At 46.6% G+C, this 16,595-nt stretch overlaps 1 protein-coding gene across 4 annotated transcripts; it reads left to right on the top strand.

Annotated features, from left to right (window-relative positions):
* The first annotated feature begins 35 nt into the window (after nt 1-35).
* Nucleotides 36-16,496, top strand: lipeb (lipase, hormone-sensitive b). 4 transcript variants are annotated; one of them, XM_088387676.1, is made up of 15 exons: nt 36-217; nt 544-574; nt 3,081-3,121; nt 5,236-5,477; nt 6,429-6,713; nt 7,089-7,179; nt 8,046-8,191; nt 8,567-8,752; nt 9,430-9,582; nt 11,110-11,254; nt 11,598-11,825; nt 12,348-12,512; nt 13,006-13,187; nt 13,488-13,736; nt 14,043-16,496. In XM_088387676.1, the coding sequence occupies exons 1-15, from the start codon at nt 127-129 to the stop codon at nt 14,406-14,408; spliced, it is 2,601 nt and encodes an 866-aa protein (XP_088243802.1). In that variant the 5' UTR covers nt 36-126; the 3' UTR covers nt 14,409-16,496. The 4 variants fall into 4 exon arrangements, with proteins under 4 accessions (XP_088243802.1, XP_088243803.1, XP_088243805.1 ...); XM_088387679.1 differs by lacking the exon at nt 3,081-3,121 and having other exon boundaries at nt 106-217; XM_088387677.1 differs by lacking the exons at nt 544-574; nt 3,081-3,121 and having other exon boundaries at nt 38-217.
* The last annotated feature ends 99 nt before the right edge of the window (nt 16,497-16,595 follow it).

Here is a 16,595-nt window from a genome sequence, read left to right as displayed (position 1 = left end):
CCGCGCTCTCCCATTGGCTAGAGTGAGGACGTCGTGGGCGGAGCCTCGGTGCCCCGCGAGGCTGGTCGGGAGACGACTTGCTCGCTGGAGGCGGCGGTGGAGAGTCCTCAACAAGAACTTAAAAGAATGGCGTCAAGCAAGAAGAGTGGTGGGAGCGGCAGGTTCGACAAAAGTGTCAACGGGCGACGCTCGACCAGACTTAAAGAGGCTCCAGTGGGTGAGTCTATCTTTTTTTTTTTTGTGGTTTTCTAATGATGTTTCCCCCGAGCCCGCCCATACCGCTTACTTCCAGTCCCTCGCGACCTTAGCTTAGCTAACTAGATATTAAGCCGTTAGCATCTTAGCTCTACACATCATAACAAACTGAGTTTGTGATGCTATGAAGGCGTTTCTGTCCTTTGTGAGGGAAACATGCTTCATCGCCTAACTGTTATCTGCCCCTTCGTGTTTATGACAGCAAGCATTCCCTCAGCCTTCAGCCTTCAGAGTTGCGAGGAGTCGGTTTATGTTCACATTTCAGCGTTTTTGTGTCCCTGCTTTCAGCCGCTGACACTGATGAGACTCGTCTGAGAAGGTACTGTGTATTCAAATAAAATTCCTAGATTTATGTCCCTTTTGTGTTTCTGTATGTTATTAGTCATAGTGACGTTACGTTTGACGTCAGTCCAGACAGGTTATGCGTCGTGACACTCAATCACTTTTGCACGCTTGTCTTGATTTGTCTTGAGCACCGTCCGACTACAAAAAAAAAATCAGCAGGGAGTGGCTCCTTAAGAGGTTTTTCTCAAACGTGAGTCATTTCTTCCAATGGTTGCATGGTTGGAGCACAGCAGGAAGGCCGTAAATGCCCCACGGATGTTCTGCCTGTGCTTGTGTCTCGGATCTTGTGCTTTCCTCGCACTCCACCAGTGTGGTGGCAAGGGTTGACTCACTTGGTTTTATTCCGATTTAGAAGTAATGGAAATAGAACTATAGTATTTATTGAGGGATACACTTCCAAAACCACTTGCAATATGTGAAAGGTGACAATATAGAGAGAACATATAAAGGACTGTGTAAATATCTACATTTTAAATCCACTATGCTTGACCCATCGTTCAAGGTCCAGAACACCCCCACAGTAGACAAATTCATAAACTAGAGTCCAAATATTTATTTTTCTGATTTGATATAGTATCATGCATATCATCCGAAATGTATGTACTATGTTTGTCCACTTGGGGTCGCCAGACAGCAGTATCTGTGCTGTGACTGAACGTGTCTGACTTTGAATGCAGGCTCGGTTTGAGTGCAGAGGCAGCTGTCTGTTAAGTGGCCAATCCATTAGCCACTCTGCATGTTGAGCGACTCCATGTCATTTGTGGTAAATGGCACGTTACGTTGAAAAATACAATATGCCGGATGGGACTGAGTGACAAGTCAAATCTTAACTGGACATGACTCGACTTGACACTTGGCCCTTTGCGCCTTTTTGTCATTTTTGTTGAACGTTATTATGGGATACCGTTAAAAAAAAAAAAAAGCAAGTGGCGGGCAAAGAAAGAACGCACAGCGAGGGGGAGGGGACACTGAGTGCTCGTGACCCCTGTCCCATAAATGCAAACAAGTCCAACCTGAACAACAGGATGCTTGCAACAATGGTCTGCATACGCAAATCACCAACGAGACAATTACATAGCAGAGGTAGCCACATTCTTGACTCTTGATGAGACCCCCCCCCATGACATGCAAGTCACGACAAAAACAGATTTTCTGCCATTTCTTAGATGAAATGTGCTCTGTGCTAGAAGTTTTATTAGACTCGTTGCCGCAGAAACCAACTTTAATGTGAATGTACCATTTCAGTTTCAGCAAGCTCCTAACTGACCAGTTTGAACTTAAACTAAATGCACTTTTTTTTTTAAAAAAAAGCAAGACTACATTGTCTGTGTTAAAATGTTGGTGAAATCATGATCAGCTCCAGATCAGAAGTGATGTCGCTATCGAGCTGTTGAATGTCACTCAAGTGTTCGGTCTTGACCATGACTGTATGTGTTGAAATGTTGGGCGAAATCATGATCAGCTCCAGATCAGAAGTGATGTCGCTGTTGAGCGGGACTCAAGTGTTTGGTCTGGACCGTGACTAAAACATTTGTACAGACTTGGCACAATTTGCTTTTCCTCTTTTGCCTGATAACTTATGTGAAACAAAACAGCTTGTGAAATCAATTTTGAGTGCGGTGATTCCATTTTTAAAGTCCGGCACATTCAGCTTTACTTGGCTCTGCTGTCAGGAGACCTTTGAAAGGACTTGCGTTTAACCAACAAAGGTTGGCAACCTGATTCTTAAAACAAATGTCACCTTTGTTTTGGCTGGCTTCTGCTCTGTATTACCCCCAAACCCCCACACACACACACACACCATCGGGTTGCAACATATGACAAAGAAACTGTGCTAGCTTCGTCTCAGTTGTAAGAAACACAAGTGGACATACGTGTCAGATTTCTTTTGTCAAGCTTAGAAATCGAATGGATTATCGATCCGCTTTTATAGGCTTTTCAAATCCAAAAGTAATGTTTACATGCAGCTGCCATTCACATATGCGTATTATTAATATTGTATTTTCATGAACTAATTTATTCCATTGAATTATCAAATAACATTTTGATAAATTATGATTGATATTATGGCAGGAGCTACATGTTGGTGGCCAACAATTCCAGAAGTGAGAACAGAGGGAACGACGCACGCAATAACAGACTGGGAATGTTTTATTGTCTGGACTTGTCATGGTGCCCCGGGGGGGGGGGGGCGGGGAGTCACACAGTCAAAGAGCCAATGGGCAAAAGAGTCGTCACACGCAGGCGCTGAAGCACCGCCGAACTTGTCTGCAGCAGCTCCTTTTAAAGCCGAGCGGCGAGTCGAGTATGCTCAATCTGGGAAGCTTCCGACAATATTTCCACCTCAAGGAAACTAACGAGGCGGCAAGAGTCAAACCAGAAAACTGTCTCTTTGCTCTGGGCCACCTTCCTTCCCTTCTTCCATTTTCCCGTTTTTCCATGTCACTCACTCAGTCTTTCTTTTCCACCATGCTCACAAGAGAGGATACAGACAAGGACAGAAGCTTGAACACAGATGCCGGTAAATTCTGTCATTTTGTTTTGTGTGCTTCACTAACAGTCATGAAACTGAGTGTCGCGTTGCTCCATGTGGTTAGCCAAAGACACCTGTATCTGTAAATACCAAATGTTTGGTAACTGGGCTACGAATGGGTGACCAAGACCAAATATTTGCTAGCACTTCATTTTGTTGACATCTCCGCGGCACACCTGTGACACGGTGACATCACCAAACTTTCATCTCCAGAGCCTCACATTCTTTTCATGTCTTGCATTTTCTCGCTGGGTTCTCTCTGCGGTTTACGTATGGAGATCGGCATGTTTATTGCGAATACTTTGCTGGGCCGAGGTGTGTCCGGCGCACTTTTCGAGCACTTGACAGTTTGAATCAAGCCGCAAAGGCAGAGCGCTCGATGGAACTCTTGCAATCGACATCATCGGATTGTGCGGCAGAGCCGTTGATGCGCCTGACCTACTCTGGTCGGCGGGGGAGCTGGATGCATTCGGGCTCTGAGTGGGTTAATTTGGAAATGTGCTTTGTGGGCTAATGGCTTTGACTTCTTCACTGTGGCACTGACATGCTATATTGAAGATTCTCCACGCCGGTCCCCCCTGAAGCCAACGGACTATTTTTGTTCCTCTACGCCAGTGGTTCTTAACCTTTTTCCTTGTTCGCACCCCATTCAATTCACCAACCAGTTCTCGCACCCCTAACCCTAAATAATGATTATAATAATAATTGGTTTACTTTACAGCTATAAAGTAAGGCTTAAGTAGCATCATCCCTAATGTCAATTAACACAATGACTTCTTGATTTCCAGAATTTTTCACTTTTTTCGGTTACCCGAACATTATCCCCGAAAAATTGTAAATTTCCCCCAGGGTATCTTCGCACCCCCTAGGACGCATTCTCGCACCCCTTTAGTGCGGCCGCAGTCTCATATTCCTTCCCCGGATTCTGCTGAGTCGTGATATTTGCACAATGAGGTGCTTGGAAGGGAATTGTTGAGACGCTGAGCTAGAAGTTTGCACAGAAGATTGAACGGACTTAGAGGAGCAGGTTTAATGTTTGCCATCGTCCCGACTGTTTTCCATGTGAAAATGACCAATAAAAGGCTTGAAGCACTATCCAGAAATATATATTTTTACCCCCCCCCCCCTCCCCCTTTGCAAAAATAGCCTGAAGTTGAATATAAATGCTGCAAAATGTATCTCTGTCAAAATGTCACCTTTTACGTCTTTCCACAGGCACTCCATTTTATTACACTTAGCAAAGCAGGAGCCAACCCAACCGCGTCCAATCCTGCGACTAATCGGCAAGGCCAAAGAACTGCTTAACATTTAAGCGCCCGCAGGGCCCTGACTGCCCTCGATCCCTATCGGAACATTTGGGGCGTCATTGCTGCCTACGCTTGCACAAGAAGGCCTTTCTGCTGACGGCTAAGAATAACCGTTTTCCTTGTGGCGGGTGCCTCGGAGGAGACCGTATGTGCGGACAAAATATATTTTGATATCTTCATCAAATCATTTGGGTTGAAATAATTAAATTAAATGTTGTTCTGTTTCTTCGGCTAATTCCGAGGCCGTCTGATGACCAAGCTTGTGGGATCAAATTAGACCTTGTGCAAGCATTATACAAGTGCTAGTTTACCATTAGGCTGCAAATATTTTTCACGAGGGCGATATTTGCTACCAGTAGTCGCAAGCTGCGGATCATCCCATTTCCAGAGTTGTGAAAAGCGAACAGCGGCAGCCATGTCCGTTGCCGCCTTGTCAGCAGAAACGTGACAAACACTCTGGGACTCTTATTCATTTGTGCTTGTTTTCACGTTTCGCGTATCAATGATCGGCATTTGTCTTTGATGGCCAAGTCATCAATAACGAGTGTGGTTTTACCTGGTGGGTGAATGACAGCTTTAGCTTTTTGCTACATAGGGTGACTAATCCAAATTGGAGGAGGAAGTTCATGTTGGGCCTGTGACAAGATCTCGTGTAGCACTCGAAACAAAATGTCATCCCAGGAGCGGATTCTTGAATGAGCATCTCGAAATGTTTTGTTTGCCACCAGCACACATTTTTGCATCAAACATCTGCCGATGCTCATGTGGCGGACATTGTCTCTTTGCCTCTCGCAGTGATGGACACCGCAGCAGTTTTTGCGGCCCTATACAATGTGTGCGAGGAGAACGCCGCCTTCTTCTCGGGCGGAGTCAAAGGCCCGCAAAGCGACGCGGCCCGCCGGCTGGTGGACACCATGAAGCTGATCCAGGAGCACGCGCGCACCCTGGAGCCCGTCATCGCCGGCTTTGCCGCCATCTACCACCACTTTGACTTTGACCCCCACATACCAGCCAACGGCTATCGATCTCTCGTCAAGGTAGGCCCCCCTCAAATCATCATTCCACTCGATAAAATGGCAGCTCACTTTCATAAACGGAAATGGGAGATCTATTCCCGAATTGTTATGAGCCAAAAGTTTGCGTGCCAACATCCTGACAGAGTTAATACACGCCTCCTCGACCCCGCATACATCCCTAAAAAAAAGGAAAAAAACAATTTCAAAGTGAGATTAATCTAAAAGCCGTGAGCCAATTAATCCGAGGGAGCCTCCAGTTTAGTAACTCGTTGAAGAATTGCTCGGCAGCCCCCGCTTGGCAGGACATGAGTTTGTTTCAAGGTCAGCTCGTTTGTTCCCCAAATTGATTTTGTCTTGCAAATGGAGTGAGAACAACTCCTGGGTGGACGCACACTATTTTATCTCCCACAGTTATTGATTGAGCACAGTGACCTTCAGAAGAGACCTTCAGAAGAGACCTTCAGCCGAGCGGCGGGCGCATGAATGCCTCCCTCTGTGTACTGCCGTCGAGCCCTCGTGTTCCAACAGCGGCCCCAACTAATATGTTCATCGTAACCCCCCCCTGTGCAAGTGTCGCAAATTCAAACGTATCGCGCTAAGTCTCTCAATTGATCAGTCTTTGATGTGTGTGTGTGTGTGTGTCTTTCTTTTTGTAGTAGGACTCAAATTTGTGCGACACCGATGACCGCAGACCTTAGGGCCTGCAAATTTTGCAACTGAAGCGACCGTCTGTTCCAAAAATAATTACAAAACTAAAAGAGTTTGTGCCGTTCTCCATGGCAACATTATGAGAACTTAATTCACACGAGGCGATTTTATTTTAATATTCCGAACGCTCCTCCAACTGGATGAGAAGTGAACCGTTCTGAAATGGACTGTAAAGTGTTTGCATCCTGCTTTGCTGCTGTGCTTTGCTGCTGTTCTTTTCACAGCAGCGCTCGTAAGCTGAAATCTTCCTCCTGGTGTTGGCAGGTGGTGCGTTGCTGCCTCCTTCACATCATCCACAAGGGGCGATACATCAGCAGCAACCGCCGCAGCATCTTCTTCCGTGTGGCCCACAACGCGGGAGAGATGGAGGCCTACTGCAACGCGCTGTGCCAGCTGCGGGCATTGCTTTACCTGGCCCGCCGTATGCTGCACGACAATGGCCACGGCGACCTCTTCTTCCACGACGAGAGCGGCCTCAGCGAGAGCTTCCTGCGCGAATACAGCTCCATGCACAAGGGGTGCTTCTATGGCCGCTGCCTGGGCTTTCAGGTGCCGTCCTCGTTGAAGGCGTGGGGAGGAACAGATTAATTTTGATAAACATAAAAAAAAAAAATACATTATAAGATGAGCTGTTAGCCATTGCTTACCGTAGGCATAAAAAGCAGGATTACAGAGGAAGTCATTCAAAGAAAATTCAACATTTGATTTGATTTCAAATTGACTCCATCTTTAATTAGTGTGCTGCTAGTGGTCGGCAGTGGAATTACACCCCTAATGGCACATGTCTGGGAAAATTCAAATAGTTTAACCAAGTGTTGCGTAAGATGTCATCTGTTGTTTTTTTTTTTTTTTTGCTTTAGGAACGCGACGCAAAATTGTGACTATGGCATTCAAGGTCCCCATTTTCTGCTTTTGCCCCACCAGTTCACCCCGGCTATCCGTCCGTCCCTACAGACCATCGCCATCGGCCTCGTGGCCTTTGGAGAGAACTACAAGCGCAATCAGTCTGGAATAGGTCAGCACCGTTCTCATTGTCATTCAAAGGTTGTTCTCGCCTCGCCGTTTCCGCGCTCTACCCTTCTCCCTCACCTCCCCCCTCTCTCGCATCTTTTCGTGCCACGTATGTGTTGCATGCTCTTTCATCCTTCCGGAATCTCCGGCGCTTGCCTGCAGTTCTCTCCACATTTTAGAACCTTGTAAACACCAGAATAGCCTTGGGTAGATATTGATATGTACAACGTTAACGCTGAGAGCACTTTGCACTGGCTAACTTAGAATTCAGTTCCCCTTGAAATGTTGCATTTACTGAAATGTCTTCAAATGCCATTGGCAAAAATGGCATGATTGCCTAAGAAAGGACAGCGTACAGCAGATGTGCTTTTTCATTTGATTTCTTTGATAGAAATGACCTTGAGGTGTTTGGACGCATGGAATGAGAAGTACAATGAAAAGCCACTGTATAACCAAACGACAGTTAAACTACTAATTTTGTACGGCTTTTTTTACGGCGTTTAAATGTCTGGCTGCAATTCAACTCGCTCTTTTTTGTGCTCTCTGTTGTGCCCCAGTGGAGGCAGGGGGTATTGCACCATATGGTGAGTACCTGTGAACGGAGTCCTCGCAGAAAAAAAAACCTTGAACGCGCCAGTAGTGCTCGTCCATCAAGTAAAGTTGCAGGAGTCGAGTCGACGTAAAACATTGACGGATCTGAGAGGCTTCTGCAACTATTCTTTGACCGTTAATAATTTTCACTCTCTGCAACACAAGTGTACTTGTTGTTCCCATCCTTTCTTTCCCCACTTTGATTAATTTCGCTGCCCAGCCGCCGCGCAAATGAAAATTGCACTGGTTTACATGGGCCGTCCTGGTCTTTTGCCCCAGGTGTGGTGGCCAGCTCCATTTTCACGTCAGGCAAGTACGTCATCGACCCCGAGCTGAGGGGGGCCGAGTTTGAGCGCATCACCCAGAATCTCGACATCCATTTCTGGAAGACCTACTGGAACGTCACAGAGACCGAAGTGCTATCGGTAAGTGGAGGCGGAAGCCCTTCCACCCCCAAATTTCAAAATATGGTAAAATTCACGAATCCGGCCCTACTTCAATACTTGGCAAATTCAAGACTGGCTGCATGTTGACACTATCAAAGAGGAGTTAACTTCATTTATAGCCGTAGGTGGCTAAGTGACTACATGTTTGTCTTCAATACTTGTGTGCCTGTTGGGAGACGTTGTCCCGCTATCATTATGCCTTGGTGCCCAGGATGATAATAGAGGCGAATTCAATTTATTCTGCGCCATTTATGATTTATTCATGCGGTTCCGCTTTCCCTCCAGTGAACTCGCTGTGTAACGCACAATCGCCATTTCTCAATTTGCACTCCTTCTCCTCCCGCCGCCTTGCAGAGTCTCGTCAGCATGACGTCCGTGACGGTCAAGGTGAACCGAGCGCTCTCCGTGCCTCCCATACCCTTTGACCTCCCGCTGGCAGCCAATCCGCGAGCCTCAGTGACCATACCGCAGCCCTCGGCGCACATTGGCACCAACCCTGTCCAGATGAGGCTCATCTCCTACGAGCTGCGGGAAGGACAGGTACCTGTCGTGGCGATGGGCGGACTTCACAGTCATTTGACTTTACCAAGGCTGCTTTTGCACTGCATGCATAAAAAAATGCATGAAATCGGTTCCCTTGAGAAGATTCTTTCAAATGTGGCCCACTGCTATTGTGCAGATATTTTTCTTACAGTAAATAAAACATTTTATATTATTATTGTATTTTCGTGTGGCGGCTCAGTAGCGCACTGGTTAGCCTGACCACCTCACAGTTAGGAGGGTGCTGGTTCGATTCCACCTCCGACCCTCCCTGTGTGGAGTTTGCATGTTCTCCCCGTGCCCGCGTGGGTTTTCTCCGGGCACTCCGGTTTCCTCCCACATTCAAAAACCATGCTTGGTAGGCCGATTAAGCGCTCCAAATTGCCTTTAGGTGTGAGTGCGAGTGCGGATGGTTGTTCGTCTCTGTGTGCCCTGCGATTAGCTGGCAACCGGTTCAGGGTGTCCACCGCCTACTGCCCGATGACTGCTGGGATAGGCTCCAGCACGCCCGCGAAACCTGTGGGGACAGAAGATGAATGGATGGATGGATGGATGGATATTTTTGGTGTAATTCCACCACTGACCACTAAATCGCAGCACACTGCATCCTGCTCTCTTGCGCTGCCCTCAACTGAAGTCCTGAGAGATTGTTTTACACTTGTGTTCTCTTGCTGCAGGACAGCGAGAGCCTGCTCTCGCTCACCCGCTCTGATGCGGGCGCCATCTCCCTCTCACTGGGGATGAAGGCCAAGCGGCTGCCGCCGTCCCCCTGCCTTCTCATCCACTTCCACGGCGGAGGCTTTGTGGCTCAGACCTCCAAATCCCATGAGGTACAATTACCAAATACAAATATAATTTTTCTCACCGAGCCAGCAAAGGCAAAGATGAGCAACGTTGCTGCTTGTTCCTCCTCTGAGGTGTGAAAGGAACCAAATTGATGAGGTCAACAGGCGCAGGGACAAAGTGATGGGTTGTGACATCTTAAAAATGTGCACACCCTCTTCGAACCGGGGTGAGGGTCTGTTTCAGAGCACATATCACATGTCCTCCTTGTAATGTTGCTCAAACGGCAGTCGCACCACCTGCACTGGTCAAGATAGGCCAGATGCTCTGCTCACGTTTGCACCCTCATGTTGACTGCCATTGAAAATGCATGAATCGCGCTCACTCGCTTTGTGCAGCGCTAAAGAGCAGATGTGTGTTTGAGAGTTTTGTTCTTGACTGCCAGAACGTGTGTGCACCACAAGGCATTCTGGAGTCATGTAAAATTAACTACACACACACACACACACAATCCCTTATCTCCTGTCGAGTCGGCCATTTGTTTTGTTCCCTTGCAGCTCGTGAATGAGATGAGCTGGCCTGACTGGCGGAGCTGCACATAATCTCTGACACTCACTTCAGCAGTGACAGTTCGGACACACGCACTAGACACTATATTGTACCCGAGCAGCCTCTCAAGAGATCCAGGGCAAGAGCTGTGTTTTTTTATAAGATAGGGTCACGCAAATATGGTTAACTGTGTCCAAGAAAAGTAAGTTCACAAAACAGAGCAAGTCGTGGTTAGGGAAGAAAAGAGGATTGTTATTACCAGGTGGTAAAGTCGCATACAATGAAAGGAGCAGCACAACGTCCATTGAATTTGAAACAAAAAAATACAACAAAAACGGTTTTATTTCCTCATCACGGTATTCTTGTGTAAAATATAACATGAGACATTTTTAATTCTTTAGGTGGGGGAGCTAGAATGTTTTCATGGAATTTCAATTGGGAAATACCATTTCAGATGAATGTTGAAATGTTTTTTATTAGACAAAAGGAAAAAAACTTCACATACAAGGTAAACGTAAATTGCATATGTACGCATCAAAAGAGAGGATGATCGTAATGGCAAATTTGTCACGATTGTCCTATTCACGCTTTCCTCTGCTGGCTGCACGAGCTCACTTGAGCGCGCTACGATTAATTATTTTGACAGCAGAACTCTCAAGGTGTCACCGCTGAGTTTCTGGAAGTGCTGAGTCATCACAACGCGACAAGTCCGCTTCCATGACATGCAAAGCTTGGAGAGAGAACTTTTGAGTTCGTCGTTGATCATACGGCAGCTTTTCGCGCCGTTCCCTTTTGCGTTCTTATTAAATGAGGACGTCTTTTGTTGGTGACCGCACTGTGCAGCTCCTCTGTCTAGACAATAAAGCCGGAAAGCAGACACTCCACATCGCAGGCACCGATAAAGTTTTATGCCCCCCTCCTCTTGTCTTAGCCCTCTTATCTTTCTCAATGCTTTTTTGTGCCAGCTGTTGTTTCTCGTGGCTTCATCAGCACATCCAACGTTTCCTTTGGCTCTTTTTGTGCAGCCCTACCTGAAGAGCTGGTCCCATGACTTGGGCGTCCCCATTCTATCAGTGGACTACTCCCTGGCACCCGAGGCCCCTTTTCCGCGGGCCCTGGAGGAGTGCTTCTTTGCGTACTGCTGGGCTTTGCGGAACCACCAGCTGCTCGGTATGTGCAGTACTCTCCCCGCATTCCTGTTTTTCCCAACCATCCCTCAGACTAAAGAATCTCATAACGCATCACTGGTTTCTTTTATATCAAACAAATTGTTTTAGGTTCTTTACCTGACATGTTTCGGCGGTTTCTTCCGTCTTCATCAGCAAGCCTTCTGATGAAGGCGGAAGAAACCGCCAAAACATGTCAGGTAAAGAACCTAAAACAATTTGTTTGATATAAAAGAAACCAGTGAAGTGATTAAAACAAGGAAAAACAAGATGAACTTAGTACAATTATTGAATCTCATAACGGATTTAAAAAAAAAGTGTTCTTGATCTGCCCCTTTCCCCGCCAGGCTGGACCGGCGAGAAAGTCTGCCTAGCAGGCGACAGCGCTGGGGGCAACCTGTGCGTGACCACGTCGATGCGGGCAGCCACCTACGGTGTGCGTATGCCAGACGGCCTGGTGGCCACCTACCCAGCCATGCTACTCACCGCCTACGCCTCGCCGTCCCGGCTGCTCAGCCTCATGGACCCTATGGTGCCACTCAGCGTGCTCTCCAGGTGTGTCAGCGCCTACACAGGTGCGTGGCCTCCGTCCTCCCGCACGCTTTGCTTTTCACATGACAACGCGCAGTCAGGTACACCGAGTCCCAGCTTCCACGTAGAATGTTCAACATAAATGTCAGCATTCATTTTAAAGCACAGGGTATTTTTAGTTTTAATACTCACAAAGGAAATTCTCTTGCCCTCACAGGTGTGAATGAAACGCTTTAAAAAGTGATTATTTTCTTAAGTAATTTCTTCCCTTGCAGGAGTCATTCCTGTAAAGCTCGCCACTTCTCGCTATTTGCATATATATTACTTTGCGACTCTTCTTATTGTGGCGTGTAAATAATCGGCACTCGCAATAACATTTTGTCTGACAGGCGGAGGGGGCTGTGGTAATTAATCCTATATATATTGTATAGCGTTTGTTTGCCATCAATAACTATTATTTGTTTTTATTCCCTTTTGGCTGAAATTGTCTCGAATCATCACATTTGTTTCTTTATTCTTTTATGACCTTCCCTTGATCCGTAATTGAAGCTTCTCCCCTACTCCAGGTAATGAGCCGCAGACAGAAAAGCAGGTGGAGAAGCTGAGCACACTCACCACGGTGAGGAGGGACACGGCGCTGCTGCTCCGAGACTTCCGGCAGGGCGCGTCCAACTGGATCCACTCTCTCCTGGACTCCAACAGAGGCGCCGACTCGCAACCGCTAGCCGCTGGTAAGCATGGACTCGGTCACCGGGGGAGACTTATTGTTGAGAAAATGGGCAAACGGAAAGGGTAGCATACATAAAGTTGATTTTAGTCACCAGTAAACGACCGTAGGCAGATTTCGGGCTGCCAAAATGCGTAAGTCAAAAAATAAAAATAATTATCTCCATCTATGTGCACGCACACATGCATATATATTGTGCTGGCCTTTTTGTATTGCAGCTGATTACATTTGGCCACTTAAGAGGTTATGGTAGCCCGTATTTTTAATTCATATGATTATCTGGACTCAGGGTCCACTTATGGCCTCCCTGTTGTTTTCCACGCTTGTAAATCCTTTCATATCAATTCAGCTCACTGCAACACGAGGCCTTCTACAGTAATTGTTCATTACCGCCGCCATAAATTACCCCCACGATGGCCTAACTAGCCGACGACTCCTCCGCAGTGGATTCCAAACTCAAAGCGCTGGCAGTTGAATTTGTCTTTTTGCGCCACCAGACACGGTGAGGACGAGCGTGTCTGAGACGTCCATCTCCTCGCCTCACGTGGACCCGCCGGTGCCGTCGGAGCCGGACGACTTCCCGGCCAGGAAGTTATCCGCAAAGAGCCAGACGTTCCAGGACCTCAGAGCTCATAATTCTGCCTCCCTCTGCACCCCGCCGCTTGTGTCTGAGCGCACTGTAGGTCACAACAAGATTTGTTTTGTTTTTACCTTCTGCTTTTCTCTGAAATTTGCTCAACCTTGAAAAGTGCTGCAAGTTTTATTTTAGTTTTTTTCAACAGGCATCCTTGTTTGTGTTGATCTGCTTAACAAACAAGAACTACTTTTGAACAGTCAAATGTCATAACATTCTGCCTTTTGTTATAAAATATTTTAAATATAAATTTTAAATATATTAAATATATTTTAAAAATATTTTGTTGCATTTCTTAATATCAACTCTAGGCCATGTCACATTTTCCTGCCGTGTCTTCCACAGCCTGAAGAAGTCCACTTCTCCATCTCATCGGACACTCACTCATCCGTGCACAATGACCTGTCTTTGGTGGCCATACCGCCCCCTGATGGCAAGGAGGGCTCTGAGTTCCCGGTGGGCTTTGAGCCACTGCGCTCGGAGCAGCTGTCTGAGATGAAGCTGCTCAGTTCGCCGATGGCCAAGGACCCCTTCTGTTCTCCCCTTCTGGCCCCAGACAGCATGCTGAAGGCTCTGCCGCCCGTGCACATCGTGGTAAGCGCTGGAGAGTGTTGCATGATTTGTGGTCACTGTCTGTGCTGCCATGGTGCTTCATGAAGCTTTATAAATCTAAACTCAAAACACATATAAAGCAGCAAATCTTTTTAAAAGGGGTTTGACTGGTAGCCGATGACATAAACTCCTCTGCAGATTGTGTTTGTGATTTTCAAAATGGCTCCAGTGAGTCAGCGCGATGGCAAATATGGCCGGCACAAAGAAGAGCTTGCCACTTGGCTTCCTTCCTTTCGCTCATCCCTTCATTAAGATGCCCCACACGTGTGTCTGCTTGGCTCTCCTCAGGCGTGCGCCCTGGACCCCATGCTGGACGACTCGGTGATGTTCGCCAAGCGCCTGCGGGCCGTCGGGCAGCCTGTCACCATGTGCGTGGTGGACGACCTCCCCCACGGGTTCTTGAGTCTGTCGCAGCTCTCCCAGGAGACCAAGGAGGCGGCCAGCATCTGCGCTGAGCGCATCCGCGCCGTCTTCGCGCCGAAGGAGATGCCGGCGCCCGAGCCGCGCAAGCACCGCAAGCTGGAACGAACTGATAGGGGTGGCGCCGCCCTGTTTGTCCAAGGTGAGCCAGGCTCGGGGCTCGGGGCTAAAATGGCTGAAGGAGACAGCTTTGTCACAATCACCCAAAGTGATGTGGAGGGCGTCGGAGCTTAGCAAAGACGCATTTGGGCAAGCACAATGAGGAAGTAAGCCTCCCTCTGCTTTTCATTACTTGACGGGACGGCCTTTTCGCATTCGTTATACGGCAAGTGCCACACACTTTCAAGGAAAGAAATTTAAGATCACAACCCAGATCAGTTGGACATGGATCGAGTCCGTCTGGGCGTATCAGATAAGATGTTCCTCCGCCGTATCATTGTGATCCAAACGGCCCCTGCTGTCCCTCGGCAGAATGTCTCAGCGCACGCTTAAGAGCACCACGTTATGCTCTCCATTACGCTGTCAAATACGGCTCGTTTTATTGACGCTAGCGCTGTTGACTCGAAGACCAAATCCGATTATCCAAAGAGACCCTAAACAAATGGTCCACTGCACATTTCTTTCCTGGTGGACTTTTTTATAAAACATTTGTTTTTTCTTTTCTAAACAATCATTTGCTGTCATGTCCTTGGCCGTTCTTGTTCTGTTTCCACCCATATCCGTTGATGTAGCGTTGTGTAGCACTGATCTGTAATTCTGTGCCCTTGATTCCGCCATGTCAGCGTGCTCGATGCTTGTTGACGAATAGTTGCTGTGGACAGTTTTTTTTTTCTGCAAATAATGGGCAGATCACCAAATGGCTTCACCGACAGCCATCTTTATAGTGAAGATTCACAAATAATTTGCTCCTTATGAGACTGTTTGGGTTTGATTTATTGCTGTAAACATATGCTGGAATATCGCTGTCCTTTCAACATGACGCTGTTGCTCCACAGAGCGTCGCAACCTGTTGTTTAATTCTTATTCCACAAAGACAGTATTCATTAGAGTGCCGTGTTGTGACAAGTGCCGGCACTTGCGATGCATCCTTGGTTTCAAAATATTTGGGTTTAGTTCTCCATTAAAGCCTTGAGGAGCAATTTGTATTTTCCAAAATCCTCCCCCGAGCGGGATTATGCAGCAGCAGAGTCGGACAAGTTGATTAGCGCCGCGTCTTTCTCGCCACATTTTTGCTGTCAGACAGATGAAGAAAAGCCAGAAGACGGCCGAGCTCCACTTTGCTCTCTCTGCACTTTTGCTCTCGTTTGTATGGTTGTGTTCACTTTTGTGTTCTTGTTTTCCTGTGTTCGCCGATGCGTAAAAGACGGCATCAAGTGCAAGCAACCACAAAGCCCAATTGACACTTTGAGCATCTGCTGATTGTCTTTTTGTCCAAATATTCTGAACTGTTGCTGTCAATGTGATGCTGCTGCTCCACAGACCGCCGCAGCCTGTCGTCACGGAGACATGCTGCCTCACTCAGTGTTCTGTTGTTGAAGTTTTTTCAACATTGGTCTGTCAAACTAGTAAAAAAAAAAAAAAAAAAAACTAAACGTAGTCACCAATAACTTTGATTAAGGATCAGTAAACACGTGTCAGAGTTTTTTTCCCAAACATATTTACAGAAGGATTACCTTTACCTTGCAGGCACACTCTTTCTGGAAAAAGAGAACATGCTGTTATTGCCTGAAAGACAGCCAGTTTGACTGGCAGCATTCATGTTCGGTCACAGGATTTGGATTTCGGTCATTTGCGTGTTGATTGAGCTTAAAATTCAGAACCAAAGACTGTATACTGCAATGCTGAGACCATATATATTGTTCATCTGTTCTCTGGTCAAAACAGCTGCTAGTTTGACTTGATTTACTTTGAATAGGATCATGCTGCAAAAATGTTAATGAGCTGTAGTTAAAACAAGCCACAGACTGGAAACAACGCCGCATCTCCTCAAGGAAAACACCACAAGTGCAAACCTGTGAATTGAAATGAGAAGTCGAATGTATTTTTATCCTTGTTAGGATCCATGTATATATTTTTATGTGAAGAGCTGTTTCTCAAATGGGATTGCTTGAAATTGTAGAATTGCAGGTTCTAAATCTTAGACGAATGTGTTTTTACAGCTGGTTAAATACATAAATGTGCTATATATTTTGCATATTTTTTAAGTAAAAACAAATCAAAAGTTTGGAATTATAATTAGACTTGAACAATGAAGGCACCACAACGCTCTGAAAATGATTACAACACAAGATCTTGCCAATAAAGAACGAACTGTTACTCCTATTCTTTGTTTTCCTTGCTCAACGACGGACATCTTGAACAAAACGCAACATGATGTAACCATTTTTCTTTTTCAATCGAATCTCCCCAAAAAATGAGTAG

Source organism: Syngnathus floridae, chromosome 10 (assembly GCF_059516105.1).
Source record: "Syngnathus floridae isolate MCC-2025c chromosome 10, RoL_Sflo_1.0, whole genome shotgun sequence".
Classification (NCBI taxonomy): domain Eukaryota; kingdom Metazoa; phylum Chordata; class Actinopteri; order Syngnathiformes; family Syngnathidae; genus Syngnathus; species Syngnathus floridae.
Note: the sequence above shows the minus strand (reverse complement) of the source record. Positions and strands in the feature narration are given on the sequence as shown.

Bases quoted from the DNA above. Each gene is read 5' to 3' on its own strand.
- lipeb (XM_088387676.1), top strand. From the start codon at position 127: ATGGCGTCAAGCAAGAAGAGTGGTGGGAGCGGCAGGTTCGACAAAAGT. The intron at 218-543 runs GTGAGTCTATCT...CCCTGCTTTCAG, and splicing joins ACTTAAAGAGGCTCCAGTGG to CCGCTGACACTGATGAGACT. The intron at 7,180-8,045 runs GTCAGCACCGTT...CTTTTGCCCCAG, and splicing joins GCGCAATCAGTCTGGAATAG to GTGTGGTGGCCAGCTCCATT.